The 18,952-nt window shown below is 41.2% G+C and overlaps 1 protein-coding gene across 4 annotated transcripts; it reads left to right on the top strand.

Annotated features, from left to right (window-relative positions):
* Positions 1-17: 17 nt before the first annotated feature.
* On the top strand, positions 18-18,539 carry lrrc45 (leucine rich repeat containing 45). 4 transcript variants are annotated; one of them, XM_067509216.1, is made up of 18 exons: positions 18-120; positions 1,455-1,756; positions 1,905-1,966; positions 2,071-2,141; positions 4,125-4,303; positions 5,046-5,174; positions 5,705-5,817; positions 5,922-6,078; positions 6,167-6,224; positions 10,872-11,007; positions 12,105-12,182; positions 14,013-14,124; positions 14,218-14,288; positions 14,592-14,684; positions 15,087-15,179; positions 15,669-15,842; positions 16,900-17,047; positions 17,311-18,539. In XM_067509216.1, the coding sequence occupies exons 2-18, from the start codon at positions 1,528-1,530 to the stop codon at positions 17,508-17,510; spliced, it is 2,103 nt and encodes a 700-aa protein (XP_067365317.1). In that variant the 5' UTR covers positions 18-120; positions 1,455-1,527; the 3' UTR covers positions 17,511-18,539. The 4 variants fall into 4 exon arrangements, with proteins under 4 accessions (XP_067365317.1, XP_067365320.1, XP_067365318.1 ...); XM_067509219.1 differs by having other exon boundaries at positions 5,922-5,980; positions 6,147-6,224; positions 17,311-18,537; XM_067509217.1 differs by having other exon boundaries at positions 20-120; positions 1,501-1,756.
* The last annotated feature ends 413 nt before the right edge of the window (positions 18,540-18,952 follow it).

The raw sequence follows: 18,952 nt of genomic DNA, 5'->3' as shown, positions 1-18,952 counted from the left end.
ACGATGCTTTGCGCTGAATTTTACTTCCTAGTTACGTTGTCGCTTGGCTTCCTTTGCCCATCAGCTGAACTGTGCAAAACAATAAACTGCCAGCATTATATTTGTGTAACTGCCGCTGAGGTTGGTATTTTTCAATGTCTGGAGGTGATTTTGTTATTACGTAGAGAACTTCTTGCTACACGTACTTAACCTGCATTTCGGTAAACCGCATTGCACGAGCCTTTTAGTGTAATGATAATGTATTGCGGAACTCCCATTTAAAATATGACAATAATATTTTGACCTTTCTATCACCAAGCTAAATATCTTGTAAAGTATCATCACTATTCTTTTTCGGCAAATGCATTATCCCTCAAGCAGCATTTGATTGATTTTATGATTTCTTCTTTGCACTCTGCTTCTCAGATTGGTTTAAGTGCAGCTTGATAGTAAATTAGTGGGTCGCGCTTCCCTTCGATAAGAATATTGTTTCCCGTTGTGATCCTCTGTTTTGAGAGATTTGGGGTTGAGTGAGATTATGGTCACGCTAAGCAGTTTAGATGACGACTGATTGCGGTTAAATAGATAAGAACACTATAGTGATTCAAATAAAGTTGGAGGGAAGCAAATGCGGAAGTGTGTTTTTGATTATATTTTTATAGTGTTTGATGTTAGTCGGGTGCTTGCGTGGTCAGTCCTCTAACGCTTGTTATATTTGATTTAGATTTTTTTTTTATTACATTTTGAATGTGGGTTAAACTGATAGCCAAGTAACTGTAAGTGGGTCTTGAAGCCATTATATGTTTAAGGTTGGAGCAGTGTGATCTCCACAACAATCACTTTTATTCTTAAACAGAAACTATTGTGTTTGTGAACATTGTTATTAATCTAGCACTGTCTGTCTATTAGCAAATACATCCAAGATTTAGGGTCAGTCCCACAAAGGCAGCTGATTACTGTTAGTTCACTCTGGTCCTACTGCAGTCCTCCACTTCCACCTCCATGCTTACTGAAGATGAGGACCTGGTAGTGGATCTCTGTACATGATAAACATGATTAGCCACTTGTCTAGCACTGATGATCCACTCTGAGAAGCAGCTTGAGTACATTTGATTTATTTCAGTGGAAACAACTAGAATATTAGAATCTGTGTTCTGCACGACCTGATTTTACTTAGCACTTATATTAGAGCTTCTTCAATGATTTTTGTCACTGTTACAACACCTGTTTACTATTTTCTTGATTTATCCAAAAAAAGAATGTTATCACAGGAAATAGTACTGATGAAGATGACCAAACTAAGTGTAATACTATACATATTCAGTTTACAGTCACATGACATATAGTAAAGTACCTCACACATTTTTCTTCTGTGCTTAAAAAATCACTTAAAGGAATAATTATCTTTTACAATAGTTACCATTTAAGTTTCTGTTAATTGATTAAAGAAATAATCACTTCGGCCTTGTTGGAAGGTCAAGTCTGCAAACCAAGAACTGAAGACGGCATTGTTCATCTCAGATAAAAAGCAGAGACTGGTGACCCACCATGGAGGATTTCAGGCAGACGTACCTGCGTCTATGTAAAGAAGGAGGTGTGGACCCCCAGGAGAGTATTGTGGCACGGCTCCAGGAGCACAGGGCTACTCAGGGCTCCAAGCTGGACCTGAGTGGACAGAGCCTGTCTTCGGACACTTGCTCTGTACTGTCTCTGGCCTTCCAGAAAGATCTGTTCTTCACAGAACTGTCGCTCAGTGACTGCATGCTCAGTGAGGAAGGTGGGTGAGTTTATAAGATCAGATATATTACACAGTCCCTCAGTATAGAAATAGATGTTCATTAGAATACATACAATGCACTTGGTGCTTGATAAGTGTGACCTCATATTTAACGGTGTCTATTTTTGTTCTGGTTTGCGACACTTAGGTGCCAAAATACTCTTGACTGGACTGTTGGGCAACACAACTGTAAAGGTCCTGGATCTGAAGGTAAGACTAGCCACATTACTCTGTTGACATTGTTAGACACTAATGAACCACATATACCAGTGGAGACTTAGCAAAACTCAGTTGATGCTAATTATCCTTTACAGGGTAATAACCTGAGATCAACAGGAGCTGAGGTCTTGGGAAAGTTGTTGGCACGCAACAAGACTCTGCATAGGTAAAAATCACAGTCTTCATGTGCAAATACCTTCCGTGATTTGTTACTTTTAAGAGATTTCATATAATAAAACTCTAGGCAGAGACGAACAGATGAACGGACGAACGTCTGCATTGGATATAGAATATTACCACACAATTCAATTCAATTTCAATTCAACTTTATTTATATAGCGCCAATTCACAACAAAGTCATCTCAGGGCACTTTACAGAATAAAGTCAATATTATAAAGATGTATAGAGAGAACCCAACAATTCCCCCTGGAGCAAACCATAGGCAACAGTGGAGAGGAAAAACTCCCTTTAACGGAAGAAACCTCCAGCAGAACCAGGCTCAGGGTGGACGGCCATCTGCCTCGACCGGTTGGGGTGAGTGGAAAGGGGAGAGAGAAAAGAAAAAGAGCAACAACAAAACATCAACAAACATGCAGTATTCTCTGATCTCTATCTGACACTGTCAAAAAACTAACATTAAAATCTTAAAGCTGCAGACTTTATGGTGGAGCTATAGGATTGCACCTGATGCAGATGACCTGGCACCATCATTTAGTGAATTGTTCAGTTTGTCCAGTATTTTGGTTCAGGACGAAAACCTCCAAAATTATACATAGTTCCATCTACCTCATGTATAATGTGGAACTTAGCCAACATTAGAACGTTATCACACTAAACTAATAGTGAACATGACTTCATGAGCAGAAATGCAGATTTGGTCAATAGATGCAAACAACTTGTCAGCAGTAAGAATTAGAACCTGGTTGGAATTTGTAAAAAAGCACAGAGATGAGCCCAAAGTTTTATGGGCTGATGAGACGACCAAAGTGTGGAGTATGAAAGGGTCTACTTACGATCTAACAGGCTTATCTGTGAACCACAGTGGAGGTAGTGTCATGTCTTGGGCTGCATGGCTGCTTCTGGAACAGGTTTATTAACCTTTATTGATGATATAACGCATGATGATAGCAACAGAATGAAATCATAGTTTAACAGAAACAATTGTCTGCACATTTGCTGTAAAGTACCTCAAAATTAGATGGGAGGAGTTAATCATAAAGCAAGACAATATTCCATATCACACTGTCAACTCAATCAAAGACTCAAAGAACATGTATTTCACCTGTTCAAGCGGAGACTAAATAGGGGAAGTCCCCCAAAAACAATCCCTGAGGGAGGCTGCAGTAAAAAACTGGAAAAGCATTAAAAGAAACAAAAAAAAACAATTTCAATGAGTCACCAGCATGATGCTGTTATTCGAAACAAGAGTTTTGCAACCAAATATAATTCTTTATTTATTTACTTCATAATAAACTGTTCTAATACTTTGGGAAGAGATACAGTTTGTGTGATCTGAAACAAAATGTATGCTGTGTAACACTTAAGGTTTAAATTGCATGATATGAAAATTAAGTTTCTGAATTTCTCTCCTATATTCGTTTTTTCCATCTTAAACCTCAATGTTTTCAGTTTATAGGGAAACCAAATGAATTATCCTTTCTATTATAATACTTTTTACAAGAGACTGTATAATCCCACTAGTATGCTAATTCGGGTCTACCCCAGGGTCTCAGGAGGCCCCCAAGACTTATCCTAATCAAATGCCCCTGTTAACAGACAGGACCTGTGGTGCTACTCTGACATCTCTGTGGTCTGAACTCCTTATCCCATCTTCAAGACTTAGCCTGAGGAAACTCATTTTAACCACTTATTTGGAAACTATATATTTTGCAGAATGGCTAATTAATATGGCCGCCATACCTATACTCCTGCAGTGCACTCCACAACAACTCACGAGGAACGCATTCATGTACCTTCTTCAAATCCACTAATGTACACTGGCTGGGCAAAGTTCTATGATCCCTCCATTAGCTTTCCAAAAGGATAAACAGTTCTACTGTTCCATAGCCAAATATTTATTATACTTAAGTATCACTTTGACTGAAATAATGGTTTGATTGAAGCAAACTTAAACTCTGGTGTTTGCAGATTGGTGTTGGAGTGGAATGCTCTGGGGATGTGGGAGGAAGCCTTTTCACTCTTTTGTGATGGTTTGGCCTCCAACAGTGTGCTGACACAGCTGGACCTGCGCAACAATCAGATCAACCATCACGGAGCATCTGAGCTTGCTCTGGCACTCAAACGTAACACCACCCTGGAAGTGTTAGGTGAAAAACCAATCTAATCCATTCACTTTGTATATAGGTGTAAAGAGAATGTGAAGTTGATGTAATGTATGGCTGTTTTCATGAACCAGCTTGATTTACCTGTCTTTCTGTTGGTAAGTTAGTTTTGTCTTATCTTGATCAAACGTGAATAATTTAATCAAGTGTAAGACAAACAAAGGGTATGCAGCCATGCACTGAGCGTGACTAATTTCATAGTTAAAGCTACAGTATGTAAACTTTTTCTTCATTTCTTTTTTAATAGAAATATGCTCCAACACTTATATTATTGTGATTAGGGTCAGTCAGAGCCTCCTGTGATACAGACTCATTGAACAGCACTGGCAGCAGTGCGGAGATTTTCACTTTTAAAAGATTTTGAAAGGGGCCTTCTCTGATTGCCCTTCTGACCGATCAAAGAATTCCATTGATTTCTGGCGGATTAGCAAATTACGTACCTTCCTATTGTAATTTCACAACGACTACCTGAAGGCTGTGCAGAGCATGATTTGTATAATAATACAAATGTGGTAGAGCCTTGGATTGGGATGCAGAAGGCCGCAGGTCAAGGTGTGTGTCCCAGGCCATTATAAAAAAAATGAGAGTGTTGTGGCAGGAAGAGCGTCCGGCATAAAAACTCATGCCAAATCAATGTGTGGAACGTGTTCTGCTGAAGGGACCCTGAAGGGACAAGCCAAGAGCCATTCATCTTTGTTTATGCTTCCCATGCTGCCTGTGTTCACAGATCTACGGTGGAACAATATTGGGCTGCTGGGCGGAAGGTCCCTGCTGGAAGCTTTGCAGAAAAACAAGAGCATAGTAAAGCTGGAGATGGCAGGAAACAACATACCCAGTGATACACTCAAAGCACTTGGTAAGTTTTTTACTCAGAGGGATTAATACACTCAGTCCATACACCCACCAACATCAGTGTTTTTATTAAATGTTTATCAGTTATGCACATCGGCTTGGAAGGATTTTAGCCTATTCCTCCCTGCAGAAGTGCTTCAACTCAGTGATGTCTGCCTGCTTCAGGTCGTAGTATTTCTATCAGATGAACGTCAGGACTTTGACTCAGCTGTTCCAAAACATTATATGTCTTTTGTTTGACTATTCTTAGGTCAAACCACTTGCGTGTTTAGGCCTGTTGCCTTGCAATATCCACTTTCTAACTTTGATTAACTGATACTTTTACAATTTCCTGTCAGAACTTAGAATTTATATCTCCATCAATGATAGCGAGTTGTCCTAGGCCAGAGACACTGAAGCCAGCACCCATTCATTTTGGCTGTTTTTAATTCTATAAACTAAGATTTTAGGCTTGTGTTTCTAAGTAAAAGGGCCATTGTAATAGGTTCACTGTTAACAGTGCATGCGTTTCCTGTTGTTGTTTAACCCTTTTAGAGCAGACCATAGGGCACAATTCAGACAGGCAGTCCACCCTAAGAGAAGGCCACAGCAGGACCCAGGTCCTTAGCAAGGAGATTCAGTCACTAAAGGAGGAGAAGGGTCGCCAGGTAACCCACATGAAACAAAAATCTAATTTGTGTTTTCACACGGTTCCATGTTCACAGAACTAACTTGAGTAGACAGATGTACTTACTTCCCTCCTGTCTTTCAGTTCCTCAGCCTGATGGAAACCATAGACAGGCAGAGGGAGGAGATGGGACGCTCCAACAGGTGCATTGGCATTCATCACAACCGTAGTTCTCAGAGACACAACCTCTCTACTGTACCCATACTTATTAATCCCATGTTCCCAAAAAACAATATTGAGAGTAAGAATCACATTTTGTATCCATGACCTCATGATAATGAGCTCATTACCTCTGTTCTGTTTCATTAGGTCTACTTCTATTCATATAGGCCAACTCCAGGAAGCTCTGAATGAGAGGAAGTCAGCTGTCAACTCTCTTACTGCCAAGTAAGCATTTTATCTTCATTAAAATAATAAAGAAAGTACAGCCTTGTTTTTTTTTTTACAGCCTTGCTTTTGTCTTTTTACAGTCATGTTTTTTCAAGAAGACAAGTGCAGTAAATGTCCGCAACATTATGACCAGCACAGTCCCTCGTGACACACTTACTAACGCAGCATGTATAAGACTTTCATGGTTTTACTGTGAAAAAGCAAACTGGCAGCAGCAGGATGCTGAGGCATCAGCAGAGGCATTGACAACAAAGACAAACTACATGTCAAAATGTCCCTGGGCAAGACACTGAGGGTTCCTAGTGTATGGATCATATTATCTGAAATGTGTGGAGATTGGCTGTTATTGTAAATAAGATTTTTACTAACAGCATGACTTAGTCGAGGTCCGTGGCGAGATTTGGCTTAGGATCATTGTAAAAGCTCACAAGTCAAGGAGAAAATATCAAAGCAAAGTCCTATCAGAAAAATGTTTACATTTCATGAGAATTTATGTTTTACTTTATTTTTTAAATAGATTTAAGTGCTCTAAAAGTTTTTTGAACATTGGGAGTGAGTTTGCTGAGTGTGGAGAGTTTGGTAGCTCGTTCCACCATCATGGGATCATTGCATTGAAGAGTTTTGCTTGGTGTCTTCTGTGTGGTGCCGGGACCACCAGACGTCATTCATTATCAGACTGCAGTGGACAGGAAGGATTGTAGACCTGAATGAGAGGGTTAAGGTAACCAAGAGCTGTTAAGGTGATCACCCTGTGGGCGAGAGACACAGCTTTGAACCTGATGCGAGCAGCTAAAGAAAGCCTGTGTAGAGATCTGAAGAGTGGTGGGAAATGAGTCCTTTTTGGCTGATAAAAAATGAGGTGTGCTGCTGCATTTTGGATCATCTGCAAAGGTTTGATTGTGGATACCAGTAACCCCGTTAACAAAGCGTTGCAGTAATCAAGACGACATATGACTAGCGCGGGTACAATGAGTTGGGTTGTATATTCCGCGAGGGAGTGTCTGACCTTTCTAATGTTGTAGAGGGCACATCTGCATGTCCTAGAGACTGAGGAGATGTGGTCCTTAAAGCTCAGTTGGTCGTTGATGATGAACCCCAGATTTCTGGCAGACTTAGTGCGGACAATCTGTGTAGATCCAATGTTGATGCTGATGTTGTGTTGTGTTGAAGGTCTGGTTGGGAAGACAAGGCCTTAGTCCTTGGAAAGTTTGGGCTGAAGATGTCTCCCTCTCATCCAGGCAGAGATGTCTGGGGGACAGGCAGAGATGTGTGGTGAGACAGTGGAGTTGTCTGGTGGAAATGACAGGAAGAGCTGTGTGTCATCAGCATAGCAGTGATAGGAAAGGCCATGTGAGAGGATGATAGAACCCAGTGATGTAGTATAGACCAAGAAGTGAACCCTGTAGTACACCAGCCTCTCATGAGGCTATGAGAGTAAGAAACATGCCCCTGCCAGGGTACATTAAAGGTTCGTCCCGATAGGTAAGACTGGAGCCAGGCTAGAGCTGATCCAGGGATGCCCAAGTCAGAGATCTGATGGTTCGCAGTGTCAAATGCTACAGATAGATCAAGTAGGATTAAGACAGAAGACTGGCCTGGGGTTTTTGCAGCTCGAAGAGATTCCACGACTGTCAGGAGTGCCATTTCTGTAGACTGACCCCTCTTGAAGCCAGAGGGGTCTCTAAGCAGCAATGACTTCATGTCTTTCTTTATGAATAAAATTGTAGCTATTAGAGAAAGAATTCACCAGATCCTCCCCCCAAATATTACAGATAGATCTTCATGTACAGCAGTGCTAGAATCATCAATAAGGCCCCAAATCCCTGTTAGACTGCTTTTTACCCATAGATCTCTCTGAGCTAACTTCAATTATTACCTCATCTAAACCAACAACCTGTCTGCTAGACCCTATTCCAACTAAGCTGCTCAAGGAAGCTTTATCCTTAATAGATACGTTCATATTAGATATCATCAATCTATCTTTAGAAGCTGGCTATGTACCACAGGCCTATAAGGTAGCTGTAATTAAACCATTACTTAAAAAACCCTGTCTTGACCCAGGTGTTTTAGCTAATTACAGAGCGATATCCAATCTCCACTTTGGAGAGGGAAAAAGATGAATCTGATGCTTCACAGTGTAAAAGGCTGCAGATAGATCAAGTAGGATTAAGAAAGAAGACTGACCTGCAGCTTTTGCAGCACTCATTCTCAGTCAGAGTTGAAAATGTTGAGAGTGATGCAGTGTTGGATGAAGTTAGCAGGATGTCATCATCTGGAGGAGAGAACTGTGAGCTGATGGCTGCCACCTTATTAGTAAAGAAGCCGGCAAAGTCGTCAGCAGGGAGAGAGGTAGATGGCGGATGTGGAGGTGGGTAGATGAGTGATTTGAAAGTGGAGAACAGCTTTCTAGTGTCCGAAGTGTTTCTGAGATTCTCCTATTATTATTCAGTCTTTGCCCTGGTGACACTTTGAGAAAAAGATACAAGCAGGCCCTGAAACTTGGCAAGAGCAGATGGAGTCTTAGCGTTAGTCTTAGTCTTAGTCTTACCTCAATCTGGTCTCTCTGACTTTATCTCCAACACTTCTAACATGTGCTGTCTCTCTGATGTCCTCATTCCTGATCCTGTCCATCCTCGTCCCTCCCAAAGAGAACCTCAACATCTTAAGCTCTGCTACCTCCAGCTCTGCCTCCTGTCTTTTCTTCAGTGCCACTGTCTCTAAGCCGAACAACATCTCTGGTCTCACCACCATCTTGAACATCTTTCCTTTCATTCTCGCTGATACTCTTTTATCACACAACACACCTGACACTTTTCTCCACCCGTTCCAACCTGCCTGCACTCGCCTCTTCACCTCGTTTCCACACTCTCCGTTGCTCTTAACCGTTGACCCTAAGTACTTAAAGTCCTGCACCTTCTTCACCTCTGCTCCCTGTAACCTCACCATTCCACCTGGGTCCCTCTCATTGACACACATGTATTCTGTCTTGCTGCGGCTAAGCTTCATTCCTCTGTTTTCCAGAGCAAACCTCCACCTCTCTAGATTTTCCTCCACCTGCTCCCTGCTCTCACTACAAATTATAATGTCATCTGCAAACATCATAGTCCATGGAGATTCCTGTCTAACCTCATCTGTCAGCCTGTTCATCATCAGATCCAACAAGAAGGGTCTCAGAGCTGATCCTTGATGCAGACCCACCTCCACCTTGAACTCCTCTGTCACACCTACAGCACCTCACCACGGTCTTACAGCTCTCATACATGTCCTGCACCACTCTAACATACTTCTCTGCCGCTCCAGACGTCCTCATACAATACCACAGCTCCTCTCTCTGCACCCTGTCATACGCTTTCTCTAAATCTACGAAGACACAATGCAACTCCCTCTGACCTTCTCTGTACTTCTCCATCAGCATCCTCAAAGCAAACAAGAGTTGCAGACAGCAGTGAAGAGAATTAGTCCGGGTTGAGAGACCTGACGTTACGGCGAAATGTTGTGGGAGAATACGAAGGCCTAGGGATAAAGACTGTGAGTTGAATGAAGGAATGATCTGATAAATGTAGAGGAGTGAGCAAGACCTTGTCTGTGGTGCAGTTCCGGGTTAGGATGAGGTCGAAGTTGTTGCCAGCTTTGTGGGTCAGGGGAGTAGAGACCAGACTCAGGTCAAATGTGTTTAGAAGGACAAACACGTCAGCAGCCTGAGGTTTGTCCAGGTGGATGTCCAGGTCTCCCATGATGCTATGAGGAGTCTCATCTTCAGGGACGTGGCTGTGACATATGGAGATTGTTGAGGGGTGCTGTTGGGGAAAACATCCAGCCAGCTGAGCTACAGCCACCCTCATTAAAAGGATCAAAATCCCTGGGTGGAATATAAAAAATTATAACAGCAACATTTTGTTCTTTGGCAACATCTGCTTCTGTAAATATCTCAGTCTGTTTAAAACTGTACAGCTTATTGAGGGTTGAAGCAATGTAAAATGTAAGATCTAGAGAATGTTCCCAATAAATTTTTAGATTGTCTATGTAAAAGAGTGTGTGGAGGATTGTGGCTGGAGTCATGTGTGCAGGCTAAGGAGTGTGGAGAACCAACCAATGCCACGACCCAGTGGGAGATTTGGGCTGGAGATGAAATACCTTTTGGACCTTCAGGATCATTTAGAGTCAGTGTCATTTGTGCCAATGTGTAATACAAGCTTTTTATTTTCTGTTGGGTTTTCCTTTAATCGACGAGGTTGGGAATTTTCTTTGCTTTGTTACTGACAGTGGTTCCAGGAAAGCAAAAGGTTTTGGCCTCCCTTGTCAGTGGCAGGGGTACTGTGTTTCATCTAGAGGTTACAGAAATAGACCATTACAGCATAACATCGAGGTCCTGGGTCACTGAAGAAACAGCTGGTTGGAACGTCACTGTTTGATCCAAGTAGCTGGAGGTATTTCGAGCTGAGATATGTTTTGCCTGGGCAGTGGCAAGGGTGAAGAATCCCAAGAAAAGTTCATTCTTTTTGATGAGTTCATTTTCCAGGTGTTTATTGGTCATGGTAAATTAAAATATCGGTCTGAAATAGAAAACTTGCTTCCAGGACCAGCTGCAGAGAAGCAGCTTTTCAGTTGCCTTTTACTGATCAGTTATCCTTTTTCTCCTTTCAGACTGCAGATGACAGAGGCTGCCCTCGCTCTCTCTGAGCAGAAAAATCACAACCTGGGAGAACTTCTGACTCGTGTGAAGGCTGAGAAAGAAGAACAGAGGGAGCGACAGAGCAGAGAGAGGAAGAAAGAGCAAGAGGTATGGATAGATGGCAGCGGAGAAAACGTGAAAACTGTTTCAAATTTAAAAATAAACATTTGAAACTCAGTGTGATATGCACAGGAAGCAAGACTTGACAACTGGTTACTATCATGGCATATATTGTGAACATGTATTATGCATTTTTTGGCTAATCAGTTTATTCTTTTCTGCTATTATTTTTATTTTTTTTGTTGTGCTTAGGCCTTAACAAGCTTCTATCTGCTGCTGCAGTTACAGTCACTTAGCTCCAGTGGATCTTTTGATGTTAGACAAATTCATTTATGTTTGTTGTTCTCTGAAACAATATGGTTTGAAATAAATTTAAAAAAAAAGATGAATATGAGACGAAAGTTGAGAATTGTAGCTTTTGTGAATCATTGACATTGTCAATGTGTGGACTCCAGAGAGAATCTTTTCTCAAATTCAAATTGGTTTACATTTCTTCTACAGGCTGCTCACAGGCAACAAATACACTTTTCACAGGTAACATTTGATACTAAAACCCACAGTGATTTACCCATCAATGTCACAGGACACATCTAAGAAACACATGGCTTTGTTTTGTTCCAATATTTCTGATCACATCAAATTTGCATGATCAGCTACAGAAGGTTCCATCCTGCTATGTTATTTAAGGTATAAAATACTAAATGTCATCAAATATAAGCTGAAATTCTGATCCATCTTAAACTCAAACATCTTCAGTCTACAGTGAAACAAATGAATTAGCTTTTGGAGGGAACTTTATGCTCAGATCAGCCCTTTTCACTTGCATGAGCTCATAGTTGAATTGTTAACTTTAGAGTGATCCAGTGTTTAGAGAAGCCACATACCTCAGTGAGAGTCCGATTAGGTTGAGAAATTGGCCCCTTGCTGGAGTAGATTTCAGTAATAACAATAAGAAAATCAATTTGGTAACAGTATACAGCATTAACTTAAACTGCTGTTTTCATTAAAAATCTGCTTGGTCAGTCACCTGCAGAATGAAATGCAGCAAAGCACATTATATTATACATGTCAAGCCCCACATGAAGGTAATGTGTGCATATGCATATCAGTGTGTGCTAAGCATCACCTTTTTTTCTATTCTGAAGGATGGCATGCTCAGAGAGGGCAAACTTCACAGAGAGATCCAAACCCTGACAGAAACTAACGTCCAACTCAAGAATAAAGTAAGTGTATTATATAGAGATACACTGGAGATGCACTGAGCAAGTGAGTTCTGTTTAAAATTAGCTGCTTTTCCTTAACGAGTCGAATGATTTAGTCTCTTTTACTGTTTCAGGTTTCAGTTTCAGCCAATTAATAACATAGTTACTGTTCACCCTCACGCAGATCTCCCTGTGTTTTCTTCCCCTACAACACCCTCACTCGCACATTAATTGAATGTGGTCAAGGTTACTGCACCAATTACGTCCACATGATTGTGATCTACCTGCCACTGGGCAAGCTGGGTAGTTTCTGTACTGAGCTTGACATGCTTCTGTCCCACTTCCCTAAAGATGGCACTTCTCACATCATCCTGGGGGACATGAACATCCACCTGGACAAGCCTCAGGCTGCTGATGTATTTGCAGTTCTGACCATGTTTTATCTAAAACTGGTCAGTCCCACAACCACCTAGATCTTATTCTCCACATCTCAATTACTCTTCATTAGAGCACACCACCCTCCCACCCCACTTATTTCTTTCTGCCACAACCTGAGGACTCTCAAACCTGAGCAGTTTTCTTCCATAGTTTCTTCCATAGTACAACATTTAAACAGGTTTGGCTCAACCTGCTGCTTAAGAAGCCTACTTTTGTCCCCTTCCATGTGCAAAATTAAAAACTTGTCTCTCTTTCTGGCCAAGACTTCTTAGCAGTCTTCAATCAAATCTCAGATTTCTTTTCTCTGGACAACGTACTGGATGTCAAACAGTCCAGTTTCAGGAGTGGTCATTCTACAGAAACTGCACTCCTGACCATTGTGGAAACCCTACGGCCTGAAAAAGCTGCAGTTCAGTCTGCTGTCTTATTCCTGCTCATTCTATCTGCAGCCTTTGACACTGTAAAACCAGTCTCTGACTTAAGCATCTGTGGTACAGCTCTGTCCTGACTCACATCTTATCTGGAAGGACTTTCAAGGTATGTTGCAACTCCCACTGCTTCAACACCGCTGCAGGACTTAGTTCTTGGTCCTCTTCTTTTTTCCCTCTATCACCACATCCCTGGGTTCTAGAATCCAAACACATAGTTTCTCATATCATTGCTATGCAGATGACACACACCTCTTCCAGTCCTATCCACTGGATGACTCCACTGTCTCATCATGCATTTCTGCCTGTCTCTCTGTCAAAGATATTATATTTTCAATTCAACCTCTCCAAGACAGTCTTCCCAGCCACACCTTCCATAAAACACAGCATCAGCATCAACTTACTGTAGGTTCTTCAATGGCTGTCCCTACAGAATCTACCATATTTCTGGGGGTTGAGGACCGACTGAGTTTTACTCACCACATTTTCTCAGACATGCAGATTTGGCATCCATAACAAGACCCTATTTCTCTGAATATGCAAACCACCTCTTCATGTAGGCAGGCGTTTTCTCCTTGACCTGGATTTTTTTGGTGCTTTGTACCTTGCTTGTAAGTCACTTAGGCAGATGGCTGCCCACCCTGGGCTCGGTTCTGCTGGAGGTTTCTCTCGTTAAAGGGAGTTTTTCCTCTCCACTGTTCCCTAGCACTTGCTGTAGGGGGGGGATTGTTGGGTCCTCTCTATACATCTTTATAGTCCTGACTTTATTCTGCAAAGTGCCTTGAAATTACTTTGTTGTGAATTGGTGCTATATAAATAAAGTTAAATTGAATATATTCTGGATAAAAGTGTCTGCCAAAAGACGAAATGTCAATGCTCATTTAGAACAATGAATTTATGTCTGTGGTCAGTGTATTTGCTCTAAAATGGTGATGCTGTGTGACACACACCAGAATTGGATTGTGTGTGTGTGGGTGTGTGTTAGGTTGAGGAGATTGAGCGCAGGTGTAAGTCTCAGCAGCAGCAGATCTTCGAACTGAAGCAGGAACTGACCAACAGCACAGCAGAGCTCAAGCTACGACTAGCACAGGCAGAAGGTGACACACACACACATACATACACAAACACTCACACACACATACACACACACGCGAAACCTAGAAGACATTTCCTGTGTCATCCTTTAACAGACCGCCTGGAATCAGAGAAGCGAAGGTCTAAGCAAGCCCTGGAGGACATGGATAGTCTGCGACAGAAAGAGGTGCACTATCCAGTCCAGTTGTTTTTAACTTTGGTCCCAGTTTAGCAGATTTATCCATCATTTACCTCCCATTTGTAATATTAACCTCACTAAGTTTGTGTTTTATGGTAAATCTTTTATGAGTGTGAGAGAGTAAGTGTGTTAAACATGACATGATACACCGTCCTCTAATTTTACACCATTCTACAGAATGACAGGAAATCTGAACTGTTTGTATGCCTGTGCCTCCCACCACACAACCCCATGTAAAACCGATTTAGACTTTTCTGTTAGATAAAATACTAAAGTCACACTTGTGTACAGGTGGAGCATGTGAATCGACATCTAGAAGAGACAGAGAGAGCTCTGCAAGAACGCATCTTCAAACTGGAGGGACAAAGGATACAGCTGGAAGAGGTCAGTGCTCAGAGCATCCGTGGTAAAAATAGACAAAAACACTTGTGATTCCAGCAGTGTTACATGCTGTAGCCCTCTTCACAGTCTTATCTAATAAAGTTAAAAATGTCAAACTAAATATTGTAGTTATTTTCTGTGCCCCATTCATCTCTAGTCAGAGGTATCAGATTTGAATTGGTTCTGGAAAACTTGGATGTCTTAGACTCGGAAGGGATAAAATGGAGGTGACAGATGTTAGACTGACTGTGTAACAGTCAGCCTTCTGTAAAATGAGGAGCGGCGTCATGGCCCAGCTGTCACAATGTGAACAGTGTGACTGCCATTGATTAAGTCACTGATATCCCCTGTTCACCTCTGCGGTGATGGAGTGTTATGTGATGATGTTATGCTAATCTATTGTAGGAGCTGAGTAAAGCTAAAGCAGCATGTGTGACAGAGAGGGCCCAGGCAGAGGAGGAACTGGGACGAGTGCGAGCTCAAGTGCGTCTGGAAGAGGTGGGTTCTAGCATCTGCATCATCATTAAGATGACACAGTTTCCATTAGTGCCAAGACCAGGATAAAACAAATGCCCACAATATTCCAAAGTAATCATATTTAATGCTACTGGTTCATGTACCACTATGAAGCCATCATTTCATTTAGCAAACAAAGGTCAGTTTCTGTTAAATATTTCCTCCAGCAAACATACAAGGACATACCAAGCTTTCTTTGCAGCTCTCCTGTTTTACTAACTGTGACCACTATAAACCAAAGCTTAAAGGGTGGGGGTACTCACTCACAGTCTTGGTTTCTCTTTTGAATTCACCTGCAACATGTCATTCTCAATTATTTTTTTTTTACTCTTAATTACAAATACGTTCTACCTCCATCAAAAAGTAACAGTAATCATATAGGAATGTAACAGTGTTCTAGAATTAAGCCCAGTGTCTTTTTAATCTTCTGAATTTCTCCATCCTCCTCTTTTGTTTGCTTGCTTTGAGCAGCAGGAGCATGTGTCGTCCTTGGAGGAGAAGCTCCGCTCAGTGCGTTCCTCCCTGCAGGAGATCCAGCTCCACAGCTCGCAGCAGAAACAGACCATCTCCGAGCTGCAGGCCAAGAACAGCAATCAGAGCATTGAGATGGATGGACTGCGGCGCAGGATAGAGGAGCTCCAGCAGGTCAGGAGCAGGGCATAAGCTTTCACATGTGACTTCAGTTTTCACACCGTAGACCTACATTATGAATGTATGAATGGTTTTGCAGTATGAATATCCTGCTAAGGGAGAACAAAACCTTAACATTAGCACCCTTATGACAAAGGGTTTGAAGGCCCTTGAGATCTCAAAAGTCATGTATCGAAGGCTATTCCAATTAAACCATCATATATCCTCTTCAAAGTCGCAGAAAATACACACAGTAAAAACATGATCATTCTCTGTCTGTACATTAATGCGCTATGGACGTTGTGGATGGACGTTGGATGTCCACTCTAAAATGGTTTCGCAAGTGGAGCATCTTGAAGCATCATCCCAGTATTGTTTAGAGTTGTTTTTTGTACACGGAGGCAGGGTTATCCCTCTTTGTCCATTGTCCTATAAACATAAAGGTTCTGTCTGCATTAATCTGCAACATACCGCTCTCATGCATCCATATCTCTGTTCTTTGTGTGGACAAATAAAAACTTGCAGCCTGATTACAGCCTGCTAATGACCATCTGAAGGTCCGAGCAGTCACAAACTCCACTTAGAACAAAACGCTGAAGAAAAAAATTAAATTAGCAAACAATAGCTCAGAATGCAAAGATTAACTCGTTTAAAAATAGTGTATTATTATTCTCTTTCGGCGGCTCATTCAGCATAGATTTTAATGTGTTGATTGGATGATTGTTGCCCAAAAGCATCTTGGAAGTTAGAGTTGATTTTATCTCCTGTAGATTTTATGTTTTCATACTTTTAATTTAAAAAAAAGTAAATCAAAGAATAAGATTATTTTTAACACAACTTTTGTTCTGATGATTGAGACATTAACTCCTTCCATTGACACTTTAGCCAATTAACTCTATGTTAGACTATCAATTGTCCCAGTTGTAGCACAGGACTTACACAGCTGTGAACTTACACTGTGCTGTATCAAGGCCTTGTCCATCTGCAATGTCTCCAAAACCGAGAAATACTAGATGTGTGTCTTTTAGTAGCAGCATGTGTTGGATGTTGAAAAGGTGGTGTGTTGCTGCAGGAGCTGGCAGGGAAAGACCAGGAGAAAGTGGCAGAGGTAAGCCGGGTCCGAGTGGAGTTACAGGAGCAGATTGGACATCTACAGGCAGAGAGAACAGCACAGGGAGGACTCAAAGAGAAGATCAGTGCCCTGGAGAGAGAGATTAAAGGTATGCCCTCATTGTTTCTTTCCCTTTTTCTGTCTTTAAACAAATAGTTTGTTGAAAGAGAAATAGTTCATAAATTTACAAATGTCTAGTTGTCATTTGTTCCAATGCAAATTAATTTGTCTGTAAGTCACTGATACCGGTAGCATGAGCTGCTGCAGCCCACACCAGACTTTAAAACTCAGCCAAATGTTTTTTCTAATTTAATACAATAATTGCAGTTCTATCCTCCTGTTCCCATTTGCTTCCTCTGTGCTGTCCTGCAGTACTTGGGAATAACCACAGAGAGGCACTTCTCGACAAAGAGAGTGAGATGTCTTCCATGCTGGAGAAGCTGCGACTAAAGGAGGCGGAGATCCAGAGGATGAGGGAGGATGAGGCCAACCGAGCCAGCTACCTGCAGAGCGCCATTCTCACCTACATTCAGGGCTCCCCTCTGGGACACTACAGCAGCCCAAAGAAGTGACCCATAGACGGCAACAGCTCAGCTCTTATCCCCGAGCCCTCACTGGGATCCTGCACAGGTCAGGAGAGTGCAGAATGACAAAACAATCAGGATTTACCTTGAACAATTCAGAAAACACACTATAATATGCAGTATAAAAGTAGGATGGCAAAATACTGCTGCTGGGCAATATGAATGCAGATACAGCCAAGACATGAAGAGTTTGAGAAGTCGGACTTTGTTACTCCCTTTTATTAGGGTAGTAGAGGGAAGGAAAACATAACCCATTACACTGATGACATTTTTGCCATCATTTCTCTGATTCTCTTTGGAGGTGATAGTAGTCACTGTTGTAATAGGTGAGATCTGGGAATACTGTGACATCACCAAAAAAAAGGCTGATTGGTCAAAAATCTACTTTGAGTGTTATCTCTTATCTGAATGTGTCACATTATGTCACATGATGTGATTACGTCATTGCCACTTGTACATCTTCAGCTCTCACGTATTGGATCTGTCACATCTGTAGTTCAGGGGCAGAGAACAGGGAACAGATTCCCCAGGTGTTATCTGCTGTTTTTACAAATGACTAGAGGCTTTTATAAAGTGTCGAGGTTTTTATAATTCAGATGATTGTGTTTTATATCTTGGGATTTTACTTTTGCAGGTGTTTTTTACTATTTTTATTATTTTTGGTGTATTTATTTTTAATTTCAGTAAAACATGTCTATCTCTAACAGAAAGGTCATTTTTCTTCATGTGTGAATGTTTATAAAGGCAGAAGACAGAAGTATACTCACACTCACACACACACACACACACTCATACACTGATGGGGGAGCTGCTATGCAGCTGGCCAACACTCACTGGGAGCAACTAAGTTGGGGTTCAGTGTCTTGTTCAAGGACACTTTGACCTGTGCCTGGAGGAGCCGGGGAACAAACCAACAACTGTGGGATTGATGGACAATGTCACAGTAACTTGCATTTCAACGCTGTGCAAAGTCCAGTAGTGAACCACAATCACAGGAAGCTTATTATCTATGTTTAATTGTAGTGTAATTTCACAGTATAATTCAAGTGGACTTTTCCAGTTTAGTACTAATACAGATATTGTCAAGGTATTGTATTGTATATCTCTATCTATATCTATATATAGATATAGATATAGATATATATATATGTATTGTAGATCGATCTATATACACACACACACACACACATATATATCTATATATAGAGAGATATATATGTATTGTATATGTGTGTGTATATGTGTTTTAATGGTTTTTTTATATATATCTATATAATTTCAGCTCAGTCCACAAAGTACGCTGCAAATTCCAAATTCATTCATTGAACCTACAAAAATACAATTTAAAAAAATTTGCAATTTACTTAGAACTAAAAACTAAGACCTTCGAGTTTAAGGAATTGAAACTAAGTTTTCTATTGTCAGCTGAA

The sequence above is a fragment of the Channa argus genome, chromosome 7 (genome assembly GCF_033026475.1).
Source record: "Channa argus isolate prfri chromosome 7, Channa argus male v1.0, whole genome shotgun sequence".
NCBI lineage: Eukaryota > Metazoa > Chordata > Actinopteri > Anabantiformes > Channidae > Channa > Channa argus.
This window is presented reverse-complemented; position numbering and strand designations above follow the sequence as displayed.